The following is a 15,045-nucleotide window of genomic DNA, read 5'->3' on the forward strand; positions in this document are numbered from 1 at the left end:
GTAAGAGCTGGTTCACACTACTCCGACTCAAAGTCGCCCCGAATTTGGGTGACTTTGAAGTCGCCTGTGCAGCACGACTTCATCGAGGCTTGCAAATTACTTTTTCATAATAGAAGTCAATGCAAGTCACTCCAACTTCACCCAAAAATAGTGCAGGAACCTTTTTCTAAGTCGGAGCGACTTGAGTCAGTCTGATTAGAACAGTTCCATTGCACAGCATGGAGCGCTACTTGTCGCCTGACAAGTCGTAGTAGTGTGAACCGGCTCTAACATCTAAAACTTTAATGTTTTGACTTTTTTATTCTTTTCTTCACTCTGGCTTTTCACTGGCAATATAATGTCGTATCTGATATGAATACATTTTTAAACTTTGTAGTAACCCCATGGTTCTTGAAGTATGTGAGATCTATCTTCTCTTGTACACATCCTCTGTAGATGGTATACAGTAGGCCTGTGGATGTATGTGCAGAAATAACTTGGGCAAAAATAAATTTAGTGAGGAATAGGAGTGGGAGTCAGAAGACCATGTTATTGGTGCACGTTGTTTTAACCTGCTGACTAGATCTGTCTGTTGCTATGGTTTTTAAAAATGAAATTTTAATTTATATATTTCCTTGTGGTTTTAGGTCATTCCAAGAAAACAAAGATGACCTTAAAGAGTATCCAAACCTTAAAGAGTGTCTTAAAATTTAAATCCAAGAAATAATGGCTTAAACTTGCTGCAGACTCTTAGTTGTTTGCACCACTTGTCTTTATTGCTACTATTTAAGCCTAGGGCTCCTACCAGTTACAAACTGGATTGGTATTTCCTGTGCTACAATGCTGCCCTGAGTGGCTCCCAAGCAGGGCCAGCATTGTCCCCTTAGGAATGGATGTTCTCACTGGCCGGTACGAGCTGATAAACCAATTCACCTCCCTCCTGTGATTGACAGCAGCAGCTACCTGTGAAGACCACTGCTTGAAACTGAACACCTGCAGCTAAGCGGTTTAGGCAGAAATTGGAAATGTGCAAAAGTTGGGCAGTGCTGTAAACATCTTTCTAAATGTAAAGCATAAAGAAAAGTAGGCTTATTATTTTATGATTAGGGAGGAAGCATCTACAGATACATGCCAAATAATGTCTCCCCCTTTGACACTTACAGTCTTATCATATTGGGAGTGTTTTCCAAACTTTTAAACTAACATTTGTGGGTTCAACTGTAGTGAACATACATTTGGCCTTGCTTGAAAGGGTTTTTTTGTGTAGGACTTATTTTTGGCTTAATATGTACAGTATGTAAGAAATCCAGATTCTGTAGGGTCACAGCTTGTAATGAACAGATGCTGTTTTTGAAAAAAAAAGAACTCTCTACTGTATTCAGGTGTAAATCCACTTTCCCAGAAATCCTTTAAGATTGGGCAGTTATTACTCTGAATACATTAATAATGACAATGTCATAAGCCAAAGTTTCTTTTTAAATTGCGTGTTTTGACCACAGACAGGGTTATGACCAGGCTTGTTAACTTTTGGATGACTGAATGTACAATAAATTAGACACAAACATCATCCCAAAGTTAACAGTTTCTGAGGGAAACCATTTTGGAAAAATTGTTTATTTTTTTATGTACAAGTCATTTTTTGTCATAGATATGATAAGGTATATCAAATAAAAAACATTTACTGCCCTAAAAATATATTCAAACATCACCATGATACTATAAGTAATATTTTAAAATGGTGATGCTTTGTATAAAACACCATGGGGGAGTTTTACTAAAACTGGTGCACACAGAATCTGGTGCAGCTGTGCATAGTAACTAATCGACTTCTAGGTTTTCTTGTCAAAGCTTAACTGAACAAGCTGAAGTTAGAAGCTGAATGGATACTATGCACAGTTGCACCAGATTCTGTGTGCACCAGTTTTAGTAAATATCCCCCAATATTGCTGTTGCCATTAATTTGTAAAAAAAAATGAGCAAATATCTCCTTTCTAAAAATTTTTAAACCTCCTAATAGTAAGTTAGTATGTTTGATACGACCAACAATTTGTTAAGTATAGAACAAGTGACGAAATGCAAAAACATATCAGTTGCTAAGATTTTTATTGAGCAGGGTTATATAACCAGAGACAAAAAGATGCAGAATTTAACATCGTACAATGAGATGAGTGTGGTTTATTTTGCAGAGAAGAAAATGAGTAGCTCAGATTATAGGCACATGATGTCTTCATTTATCACAGCAGAAATGTCCATGTCCATGGCAAGGATCACACGGATCAGGACAACAGGGGACAACACAAGGGTTGCATGGATTGCATGGATCTGCCAAGAAAAAAAAACCTTCATTAGTCATATATTACATCCTAACCCATTCATGACCAGAGGCCATTGAAGCCTGAGTGCTCAGAATGAGTTTAGCAGCATTAGTAGGTGCCGATGTCCTTGGGAAAGACTAATCTGCAGTTGTTTAAGACCTTATCCCTGTCTTCATCTGCTATTTCCCCATCTTCAGCTTTCCAGCGCACTTTTAGTTGGTAGTCCAGTGTAGTAGCATCAAGAAACATTAGATAATTATAAAGTGTGGAAATATATTTCTTGGGGTCTAATAAATGCAAGGAATCAAGACTGGGAATGGAGTCCCCAAATTAGGTATTGATCTCGTGGTGAAGTTGAAGGTACCGAAAAAACATGTGGTTAGGTAGTCCAAACCCAGTCCTGAGTTCCAGGAATGATTTTACCATATACCAGAGAGGACATGTGAGAGGTTGATGACCCCCATATTAATCCAAATATAATATTCAGGTACCAACAACACCTCAGGCAGATGCAGATTATCCCACAGGGGTGTATGAGCATGAAATGGAGAGGCTTTTGTGTGTTTCATGGCCAACTGCCAAATTTGGCGGTGGTAGAATAGCATCTGTGCCCAGTACCCTCCCCCCCCCCCGGGTGGGGTGAGCCAACCCCCTCATTTTTAATCAATTTGCAATCATATTTAATTCCATGTTGCATTTATATGCCAGAGGTATGGTGATACAAAACTCTACTTTTTTTACCCACTGTGTTGCGACTGATAGGAAAAGGTTGAAGCATTGCTAAATACATGTGGAGAATGTGTATGACTTTTCATTTCTGCCTTCAAAAAGCCACCTATAAAAAGCCTCTTTAAAAGCCGCCTATGAAAGAAACAACTCAAAATGTGCACTGTTTTTGATTGCTGAAGAAAAAAATTGGTGACCTTTCTCAGTGATGGGGGGATTGGCATATTTTAAAGTCTACACTGTTCATCCATTATCCTAAATACTTAAAACAATAATCTATTGCTCCTATTACCTTGTTGGTGAACACAGGCGGTGCCATGGTGATGATGGTGAGGCTTACATGCTAAAGAGATACAAGCATATATTAAAGAAGAATACCAGACAACTAATAAAGTTAACCTAATAACATATAATGCTCAGTCAAATATTGCAACCATAGTTAAATCTGCATAATTTATGTTTACCCTGGATTTAATTATCTACTGCAACTTGAGTTCATCATGTTTTTCTCAGTGGTACTGCAACCACAATGACAGGGTTGTTTACTTCATATCCGACCTCTGCAATCAAATTCCTCTTCCAGCTTATTTTTACATGTTATGATATTATAGATCATGTAACCGAACATACAAAATATAATCTAAGGCTGTTTTTTCCTGGAGATAAAACAAAACTCAACTCTGGGTTTACTTTTACTTTAAATAGCATATTTGGGCCAACAGAGTTCCCAGTACCGCTCCAGGAATGCAGCTGATGCTAAATACAGTTTATAGAGCTCTGACAGCAGCCGCATAAAATAATTATGGAAATAGTTTGTTTGGGCCAGCTTATTTGTGTATTTAATATAAAAGTAAACCTAGATAACCAGTCCAGCTAAAATTAAATTACAGTTATTGATACGATAAGTTTTAACTGACACACTTGCCTACCCAAACAATTTTAGCAGGAAATTAAAAGAAAGAAAGAATTTTACAGTGGAGGGAGTTTATTCAACCTTTCTACTTTAATTAATGCACAGTATAAAAATGATATAGTTTATAAACACAACACTTACAGTCTTGGCATGGATCTTTGCAGACTACTACGTTTTGGCAAGGGTTGCATGGATCTTTGCAGACTACTACGTTTTGGCAAGGGTTGCATGGATCTTTGCAGACTACTACGTTTTGGCAAGGGTTGCATGGATCTTGGCATTGGATCTTCTGGGTAACACATTTCCCTTTGATTCCAGACATATCTGCTTTTAAATTTGGTTTCCTTCTTGGAATATTCTGAAGAGATTTTTAGGTTGTTTGAATACTCTAGGATGGCACCTTTTTATATATACTGTGAGTGGAGGTGGAATAAGAACACATTCCACCACTGGCTGGTTATAACAGATTTACAGGGTGTTGAAACTCTGTCCACATGCTTATCATTTACTAGTTTGTTTGGTCTTTTTTTAGCACTTTGCTAATTATTTACCTACATTCTATGATTTTAACTTTTGATTTTTTTTTTGTTCTTTTTAATTCCTTTTTAATTGGTTTATATACTGATGCATAGTTTTATTTGGGGTTAGCGTGCAAATTAAAAGATTGTGGTATTAGTCATTTTTATATTGCAGCATGTTTCTCATATTAAGACATGTGCAATATTACTCAAAAGGTAAACATGTTTGCTTATAGGGGTCTTGATTATTCAGAAGTACGTCATTAGTTGTCCTTTGTTTTTGCTCTATTCACTTTCACCAATTAGTGCATAGTCAGTTTAACACATCTTGACACAAACAATCAGCATTTTCAGAATGAGGCCAGCCATGGCAACCTTGGATCTCATCTTCATTTCAAGTGTAATCTAACAACTTGGCTGATAAAGTCCGCTGATTACAGACACCAATAGCTTGGGATTAAATATGCATTCACAGCTGAGTTATAAAAGTGATGGTTCCTTTCATGCCCCCCCCCCCCCAGGCACATTCATACAGAATAATATAATTCAGTCATAGAAAACATAGATAGCAAACTACTTTTTCTGCATTCTCTTTAGGAAAAAAAAGAAAAACATTGCTCTGTATATCTTCTGTCACTATTACACCCTTTATTAATTGTTTGCATTTTTTTTTTCCATTAAAGATTTTTATTAAATATTAAGGCAATACAAGCACAATAACATACAGCATAGAAAAAGCGCAGAGCAGCATGAACATGGACATCAATTGCATCATTATACAAGGAGGTGCATTCAAGACCTGAAGTGCTGCAAGTAGGAAGTAAGTCAATTGACATAGTTTTCAGGGAAGGGGGCAAAAAGGAGGAGGAGGAGGACGAAGGACAGAGGAAGGGGAGAGGGGGGGGGGAGAAAGGGGAGGGATTGAGTAAGATAGGTGGAGGAATGAGTCTATAATAGGGAGGAAGGGGGGAAGAAGAAACGGCCAAGGGTGAGGTGGGGAATTGGGGAAAAGGGGGGGGGGAGGAGAGGGAAGGGATAAGAGGGGGGGGGAGAAGACGAGAAATGAAGAAGAAAGGGAGGGAAGAGTGGAAGAGATGGGAGAGGAGAGGAGGGAGGAAGGGGGAAGAGGGGAAAGATAGGAAGGGTAAGGGGGGGAGGGGGGGAAGGGGAGGGGGAGGAGGGGAGGAGGGAGGGGGGATAGATAGGAGGAAGTAGGTGGAAGAGGGGGGGGGAGTGGTCTGGAGGAGAGGGAAGGGGGAGGGGGGGGCGAAAGCAGGGAGGGAAGTAAGAAATGGAGGGGGGAAGGGGAAGGAAGAGGGCTAGGGGGGGGAAAAAGGGACAGGAGGAGGGAAGAACGGGGGGTGAGAAGGGAAGGAAGGAGTCCCTGAGTTGGGGGAGTAGGAAGGGGGAAGGAAGAGCATAGTATGCATGTTAAAGGGAGTGGGAAAACATGTCAATAGCCATATCCAGTATTACCAAAATAAAAGGGCAATAGGAGATTGGAAAAGAAGGGTGTAACAACTAAACAACATAACAACATAACAACATAACAACAGCTGGTCAGCTGAATTATCAACACATCAGTTTCATACTATTCAATATTAGATTTTACCCTTGAGCCAGGAGGACCATTTAGACCAATCTTTATCGAATCTGGCACCGCGACCAGCCTTATGGGCTAGTAGGTGCTCATAAGCGAAATTAGTTTTGACTCTATCAATGATGTCTGAGACTCGGGGCACTACATTAGATTTCCATTGCTGAGCCACTAGGCTGCGGGCAGCCAAGAGAATATGGGTAATTATGGAGCTGCTTTCGGGAGGGAACCTCTCAATCCCTACATTTAATATCGCCAGTGCTGGAGAGGGCCGGGCAGGAAGCCCGGAGATATCCGATATTATAGAAAAGAGCGTATTCCATAAATTAGTAAGGTGTCTGCAAGACCAGAAGACATGCATAAGATGGGCCACCTCGCCACAGCCCCTCCAGCATAAAGGCGAATGGTCAGGTACAAATTTGGATAGCCTGTAGGGTGTAAGGTACCAGCGCAAATTGATCTTCTGGGATAGTTCCCAGTGGTTGGTGCAGGAGGAGGTCTGTTTGATGGAGCGGAAGGCTATTTTCCACTGAGCGGCTGTAAATGATTCCCCCAGATCTACCTCCCATTTCGTGAGAGGAGCGGTTGTGCTAAAATCCATTTTGGCTTGAAACAAGTTGTAGAACAGAGATGTTCCCTTGACTGAGCGTAAATTGCCCAGCAGGAACAGCCAACCCCTCGAGGGCAAGTGGATATGTGGGGATGCCAAGGAGCGGAGAAGATGCGCCACTTGTAGGTATCTATAGTGTTCCGAGGCCGGGAGATCAAACTCCATCTGCAGATCCTCAAAGGGTTTGAGGATGTCGCCTGACAGGATATGGTCAACATTACTAATGCCCCTGTTTCTCCACACCTTAAAGGATGAGTGGGGTATGGCCATTTCCAGCACCCCCAGTGGCACGGGAACCCGCGCCTTCAGGGGGGCCGGAAGATCCTGCTTTACGAACGCCCTCCATGCCAATAACGAGGCCCTGACCGAAATAGGCAGTCCCTCCAGTGGCATGGGGTTCCATATGTCCGCCAAAAGCACCGTCCGCAGAGGATGGGAAGAACAGACATCCGCCTCCATGGCGCTCCATATTGCATGGGACCCGGGATCCACCCAGTGTTTCAGCTGGGTCAGATGAGAGGCAAGGAGATGAGAGGCAAGTCCCTGATGTCGGTCATACCCATCCCCCCCCCGCGGACCAGTGCTTGATAAAAAACGAGTGGGCGCTCCTAGGTCTCTTCCCCCTCCAAACCAACCCCCTCAGTGCCCTTTGCAAGGAAAGAAGAGTACTACGAGAAACTGGGACCACCAAAGAACGAAAGATATAGAGAATTTGGGGTAGGAGAACCATCTTGAACGAGGCAAGGCGTCCAGACCATGTGAGCTCAGTTTTCACTATCCGCTGGCATTCCTGCAAGATCTTGGTTAGCAAAGGGGGGTAGTTGGTTATAGCCAGCTGATCCAGTTTAGGGGTCAACAGGATACCCAGATAGGGTATATAGTCCTTTTTCCAGGTGTAGGGGTACGTCTGTTGCAGTTTGCGACAGAGCGGTTGGGGAAGGCCCAGAGGTAGGATCAGGGACTTTGTAAAGTTAACCTTGTAATAAGAGATCAGACTGAATCTCTGCAGCAGTGAATGTGTGGCAGCCAGTGACCTCTCTGGGTCCGTCATGAAGATGATAACATCATCAGCAAAAAGATTAATTACGTGGGAGCCCGAGGCGGTCACAAGGCCTTTGATGTGGGGGGAGGATCTAACTGCCGCCGCCAATGGTTCAATAAGCAAATTAAAGATAGATGGGGATAGTGGGCAGCCCTGCCTCTTTCCGTTGGTTATGTAAAATGCTTTCGATAACATGTTAGAGGTGTAAACCTTCGCTGATGGGTTGGAATATAACGCTAGTATTGCATTCAAAATGGGACCCTGAAAGCCAAACCGCTGCAGCACCGCACTCATATAGGTCCAATGAACCCGGTCGAATGCCTTCTCCGCATCCAACGAGAGCAGCAGAGAAGGCACCTGACCAGACCCCGCCCTGTCTATAAGTCCTATGACCCTTCTAGTCGCATCAGAAGTCTGGCGACCACGTACAAAGCCGGATTGGTCCGGGTTGATAAGATCAGGCAATATGGGATGAAGTCTAAGAGCTAAAACCTTGGCATACAACTTTGCATCTGTATTCAACAAGGATATCGGTCTAAAGTTGGGAGGGGAAACCGGCTCTTTCCCTGGCTTAGGCAGCGTTACCACATGTGCCTGAAGAATTTCCCTAGGTAGAGAGGCAGAGGACACCGCATCCGCATACATCGAGGCTAAATGGGGGCTGAGGATTTGTGCAAATCTCTTATAATACAGATTGGGCAGGCCATCCGGTCCAGGGGACTTGTCAGAGGGGAGTGTTTTAATGGCTTGTTCTACTTCAGCCTGTGTTATTGGGGCGTTCAAGGCTTTCAGCTGGGACGGAGCAAGTGCAGGCAGGTCAATAGAAGCTAAGAAATCGGAGATAAGCTGGTCCGTCGGTTGGGGAGTGGATGCGTCATCTTTCAGGTTATACAAGGATTCGTAATAGCTAGCAAATGTGTTTGCTATATCTTGAGGGTTTAAAATTTTAGCCTTAGTCACAGGATCCAGGAGATAGGCTATCTTGTCCTTGACCCGCCTAGCTTTAAGCTTGGAGGCCAGTAGCTTCCCGGCCGTATTACCCGCTGAATAGTGGGAAAGTTTAAGGGCCCTAAAATATTTGTCCTGTTGCGCTATCAACATACTGCGCAAGTCAGATCTAAGTTTGGTCAATTGATGGGACAGAGTAGGGCTTGGGGTGGTCTTATTCATAGGTTCCAGTCTGCGAATCTCAGCCAAGATATGGTCCAGCTGCCGCGTCCTCTGCCTCTTAAGCCGTGCACACAATTTAATAAAAATTCCACGAATAAAGGCCTTATGGGCACACCAGACTACCGTTGGGTCAGAAACTGAACCCGCATTATGGGAGAAATATTCCACAAGGTGCCACTCCAGGTGAGAGGCACATTGAGGAGTGTCCAGGACCTGGGTGTTTGCTCTCCAAATATATGCCATGCCCGGAGAACGAGCCTCCTGTATCGTTATGGACACAGGGGCATGGTCCGACCAGGCAATGTCGTGGATGGAAGAGTTCCTAGTCATTTGCAGCAAGTGTTTGTCAACCAGGATCATGTCGATACGGGAGTACATATTGTATCTAGAGGAGTGGAAAGAATAGTCTCATTCCCCTGGGTGATGGCATCTCCAGACATCAAACATCTCCACCTCGTGCAACAGGGATTAAAGGGCAGGAGGGCGACGTTTGGGCGAGGAGGAGATGTCCAAAGAGGGTTCAGCTGTCATATTAAAGTCCCCACACACAACCATGGATCCATATCTATGTTTGTCCAGCAAGCGGAACATTTTCCTCCAGAAACGCGGTTGGTGCGAGTTGGGGGCATAGGCGGACAAAATAGTAAAGGGGGCATTGTTGAGATCACATTGCAACAAAAGGTAGCGACCGTGGGGGTCAGGAACTTCTTTATGTAGTGAAAAGGCCACTGTGTCTTTGACGGCTATGAGGACTCCTTTGCGCTTGCAGTCAGCTGAAGCCTTGAATATGTGCGGGAAACTTCTGTGAGACAGTGTAGGGGTTGCAGAGTGGTGAAAGTGGGTTTCCTGTATGCAAAGGACATCACTTTTGAGGTTTAAGGCTTCACGCCACATTGATGCCCGCTTGGCGGGGTGGTTCAGGCCATGTACTTTCAGGGACGTAATAATCACAGTCATGTTGGGAAAATAGAAGGATAGAGAACGTTACCTGGATCACTACATCCAAAGAGCGGAGACAGGGACTTCCATCCAGCGAACCGCTGCAGACAGTCAGGGTAGCGGGCTCCGGCTGCAGGCAGGGTATGTTGTTGTACGCAGTACCAGGTATATTTCGGCTGACCAGAAAAAAATAACAAGGTGAAAACAAAGAACATCAAAACAAAAGAGCTCATTCGAGTAGCTCTAGTAATGGGTGGGAAACTGAAACAAGTCTCGTGAGCAGGTATACTGCACATAATCATGGGGGGGAAAAAGAGTGTGGGCTCCGTGGCCGGACTCAGGAAGAGGATTTATGCGATGCAGCCTGGGAAGGCTGTCCCTTGGCCTTTTTCATCCCCTTTTTTCCGTGTGTGACTGTGTGCCATTCCTCAGATAGCGGAGATATGCGACCAGAGGGTTCCTGCGGGGTGGGATCCTGATCAGGGAGGATACCCCACGTCTGGAGCAAATCCAGGCCCTCCTGCATGGAGGTAACATTGTGGGTTTTATTGTTGTAGGTTACTGTGAGCTTCACGGGGAACCCCCACCTGTAAACTATGGAATGATTTCTGAAGATTTTTGTCAGCGGGTGCAGGGCTCTCCTTTTTTGTAGGGTATATTGCGATAGATCCGCAAACAGTTGGATCCTGGAGTATGCATCTGGAATAGGGGCCTTCCTCCGGAACACTGACATAAGATTATCCTTCACATGGTAGAAGTGCACCCTCATAATGACATCCCGGGGAATCTCCTCAGGGAGGTAGGATGGCTTAGGCAGGCGGTGGATCCTATCAATAACCAGTTCAGATATAGGGGTGTTAGGGAGGACCGCCAGGATGAGGGCACGTGCATAACTATCCAGGTCATTGGGAAGCACAGACTCCGGGACCCCTCTAATTTTAACATTGTTCCGCCTGGAGCGGTCCTCCATGTCCGCTATTTTAGATTGGAGCTTTTCTATCTCATCCTCATGGGTGTAATGGGCATCTATCAACTCATTATGGGAGGCGGCAAACTCCCCCATCTTGGACTCGACTCTGTCCATGCGTCCCCCCAGGGACTTCGCCTCCACCTTGAATGCGCCAACACATTCCATAAGGTCTGCATGCATGGACGCCCGCAGGGACATCATCATCATGTCCTTAAGCCTAGCCTCAGAGACCGGCCTCTCGCTAGCAGGGAATGAGTTGATATTGGGGGAAAGTTCCCTGGTGGAGTCTATGGAGGACAGGTCCCCCTGGCTTACCTCCACCGCCGGTATCTCCCCCGACAGCCTGGGCTTGCTCTTGACCGGCTCCTGGACATCGGAGTAGAGGCTGCAGGCGACCGAGGTTGGCCCGCTTTCTGCGCCGATGCATGTGGAGGACTGAGCGAGGAATGGGACGTCCCGCTAGTCGAGGCCGGAGACCCGCCGCCGCCGCCATCTTGGCCTGTCCTGAGGCATGAAGAAGTGCTGGAGCTGCCTTGGATGGCCGGTCTCCTTCTTCTTTCTGGCCATCAGGTAGGAAGGCTGGGGTGCGTAGCAGTCGAGCAGAGATGGTCTGGCTGAAAAACGAAGCCTTAGGGCGCCGATGGATGCCGATGTTCTCCCTGGTCCGGCGGAGCTATGCTCTCAGACGTCCATGCAGTCTCGCGGCGGCCACGCCCCCCCCCCCAATTGTTTGCATTTTAACCACTTGCTGACCGCCCCATGCAGATTTACTGCAGCAGGGCGGCTCAGCTGCGCATAATCACATAGATCTACGTGATTATGTGCATGTGGTTTCGGCGGCCAGACCGCGGGAGGAGCGGGCTTGATTGGTGCCAGTCTCCAGTCTTCAGCTAGAATGACAGAAGAGCCGCCTGCCTATGTAAACAAAGCAGGCGGCTCTTCAGACAGAGAGGCAGGGAAAGATCATGTGATTTAGCTAAGCTGAATCACCAATCTCTCTCTGTCCAACCCATCCCCCCCACTCAGTTAGTAAGCACAATAGGGAAGACATTTAACCCATTGATCACCACCAGTGTTAACCCCTTCCCTGCCAGTGTCATTTATACAGTAACAGTGGATATTATTTAGCACTGATTACTGTATTAATGTCACTGGTCCCCAAAAAATGTAAAAAATATCAGTTAGGGGTCTGATCTGTCCGCCCCAATGTCGTAGTCCCGAAAAAAATCGCTGATATCCGCCATTACTAATAAAAAAGATTTAAAAAAAAAAAGTCCATAAATCTATCCTGTAGTTTGTAAACGCTATAACTTTTGCGCAAACCAATTAATATATGCTTTTTGGGATTTTTTTACCAAAAATATGTAGCAGAATACAAATTGGCTTAAACTGATAAAAAAAAAAAATTATTGGGAATGTTTTATAGCAGAAAGTTAAAAAATATTGTGTTTTTTTCAAAATTGTCGCACTTTTTTGTTTATAGCGCAAAATCTAAAAAACGCAGAGGTGATCAAAGACCACCAAAAGAAAGCTCTATTTGTGGGAAAAGAAGAACATCAATTGTATTTGGGTACAGCATTGCACGACCACGTAATTGTCATTTTTAAGCAATGCAGTGCCGAATTGCAAAAAATGGCCTGGTCATTAAGGGGGTAAAACCTTCCGGAATTGAAGTGGTTAACAGTGAAACAAATATACGTATAAATACCTGTAAAAACCTTTAAAAACTTGATACTATATTACTGCCCTCAAAACGTAAATTCATGCATTTTCTTTTTGAGCAGCAAATTGATGGAACAGAATGTAAGATGTGCTCTGCAAAGTATGGGGCCAAAGCTAGAGGTACTAGACTGTGAGCACAGCTTATGAAGGCCAGTATCAACCTTGTATCTGTGATATTATGCTGCTGAGGCTTGTCTTGGAGGTGGAAGGAGAGTCCTGGGCTTTAAAGTGTTACTAAACTCGAGTTATCTGCCCCTCTTTTGCATAGGCAGGGAACACCAACAGCCATAAATTACTTTAAAAGTAAAGTTGTTGTTGTTGTTGTTGTTGTTGTCAAGCAACTGATCAGCATAGAGAGAGGAACACATGCAAGACTGATACTGCACTTCATTCTGAATGCCCTGGTTGCCAGAGCATGTAATTGTTTAAGCGATGTCACATGACCTAATAAGTAAGCCCTTTATAGTAAAACACTTAACATAGTATACAGTAAGCCCTTTATAGTAAAACACTTAACATAGTATACAGTGTATACTATGTTAAGTGTTTTACTATAAAGGGCTTACTTATTAGGTCATGTGATTATGATTCTCATTTCCACGGCACGGACCAGGTTGCGACGAAACTACATCCACAGCACGTCACATGTCATGTGACATCGCTTAAACAATTACATGCTCTGGCAACCAGGGCATTCAGAATGAAGTGCAGTATCGTCTTGCATGTGTTCCTCTCTCTATGCTGATCAGTTGCTTGGCAACAACAACAACTTTACTTTTAAAGTAATTTATGGTTGTTGGTGTTCCCTGCCTATGCAAAAGAGGGGCAGATAACTCGAGTTTAGTAACACTTTAAAGTCCTCCTCCAATCACAGTCAGGGTGGCAGAGATCCAAGACAAGCCTCAACAGCATAAAGATATCACAGATACAAGGTTGATACTGGCCTTCATAAGCTGTGCTCACAGTCTAGTACCTCTAGCTTTGGCCCCATACTTTGCAGAGCACATCTTACATGCTGTTCCATCAATTTGCTGCTCAAAAAGAAAATGCATGCATTTAAGATTAGAGGGCAGTAATATAGTATCAAGTTTTTAAAGGTTTTTACAGGTATTTATACATATTTTTGTTTCACTATTAACCACTTCAGTTCTGGAAGGTTTTACCCCCTTAATGACCAGGCCATTTTTTGCAATTCGGCACTGCGTTGCTTTAACTGACAATTGCGTGGTCATGCAAGGCTGTACCCAAATACAATTGATGTTCTCTATTTTCCACAAATAGAGCTTTATTTGGTGGTCTTTGATCACCTCTGCGGTTTTTAGATTTTGCGCTATAAACAAAAAAAGAGCGTCAATTTAGAAAAAAACACAATATTTTTTAACTTTCTGCTATAAAACATTCCCAATAAAAGAATTTAATTTTTCAAATTTTTTTATCAGTTTAGGCCAATTTGTATTCTGCTACATATTTTTGGTAAAAAAATCTCAAAAAGCATGTATTAATTGGTTTACGCAAAAGTTTACAAACTACAGGATAGATTTATGGACTTTTTACTTTTTATCTTTTTTATTAGTAATGGCGGCCATCAGCGATTTTTATTGGGACTGCGACATTTATTGGGACCAGTGACATTAATACAGTAATCAGTGCTAAATAATATCCACTGTTACTGTATAAATGACACTGGCAGGGAAGGGGTTAACACTGGTGGTGATCAAAGGGTTAAATGTATTCCCTATTGTGCTTACTAACTGTGTGGGGGGGATGGGTTGGACAGAGGCAGAGAGAGATTGGTAATTCAGCTTAGCTGAATCACAAGATCTTTCCCTGCCTCTCTGGCTGAAGAGCCACCTGCTTTGTTTACATAGGCAGGTGGCTCTTCTGTCATTCTAGCTGAAGATCAAGGGAGACCAACACCAATCGAGCCCGCTCCTCCCGCGGTCTGGCCGCCAAAACCACATGCACATAATCACCTAGATCTATGTGATTATGCGCAGCTGAGCCGCCCTGCCGCAGTAAATCTGCATGGGGCGGTCAGCAAGTGGTTAAAATGCAAACAATTAATAAAGGGTGTCATAATGACAGAAGATATACAGAGCATAGTTTTTCTTTTTTTCCTAAAGAGAATGCAGCAAAAGTAGTTTGCTTTCTATGTTTTCTATGACTGAATTATAATATTCTGTATGAATGTGCCTGGGGGGGCATGAAAGGAACCATCACATTTCTAACTCAGCTGTGAATGCATATTTAATCCCAAGCTATTGGTGTCTGTAATCAGCGGACTTTATCAACCATGTTGTTAGATTACACTTGAAATGAAGATGAGATCCAAGGTTGCCATGGCTGGCCTCATTCTGAAAATGCTGATTGTTTGTGTCAAGATGCGTCATACTGACTATGCACTAAGTGCCGGTTCACATTTGTGCGATGCGGGAACGCTGCGAATGTACAGCGTATTCCCTCATCGCATCCGCACCCCTGGCAGTTCACACTGCCATATGCAATACGCTGGTGGTGTCAATTAAAAGTTAACGACAGCCCCAG

The 15,045-nt window shown here is 43.8% G+C and overlaps 1 protein-coding gene and 1 long non-coding RNA gene across 2 annotated transcripts in view; one reads left to right on the forward strand and one right to left on the reverse strand.

The window, feature by feature from the left end:
* The window catches only part of LOC309564720, a 626,554-nt gene that overhangs the window by 243,284 nt on the left and 368,225 nt on the right, over window positions 1–15,045 (forward strand). The gene's annotated exons all lie outside the window — the stretch shown is intronic.
* On the reverse strand, window positions 2,207–4,255 carry LOC309564558 (uncharacterized protein; the record flags this gene model as incomplete). Its single annotated transcript, XM_082269204.1, has 3 exons — window positions 2,207–2,301; window positions 3,313–3,363; window positions 4,075–4,255. 3 exons carry the CDS (start codon window positions 4,253–4,255, stop codon window positions 2,207–2,209), a joined length of 327 nt encoding a protein of 108 aa, XP_082125330.1.

The sequence above is a fragment of the Pelophylax lessonae genome, assembly GCF_965119305.1.
Source record: "Pelophylax lessonae genome assembly, chromosome: 9".
NCBI lineage: Eukaryota > Metazoa > Chordata > Amphibia > Anura > Ranidae > Pelophylax > Pelophylax lessonae.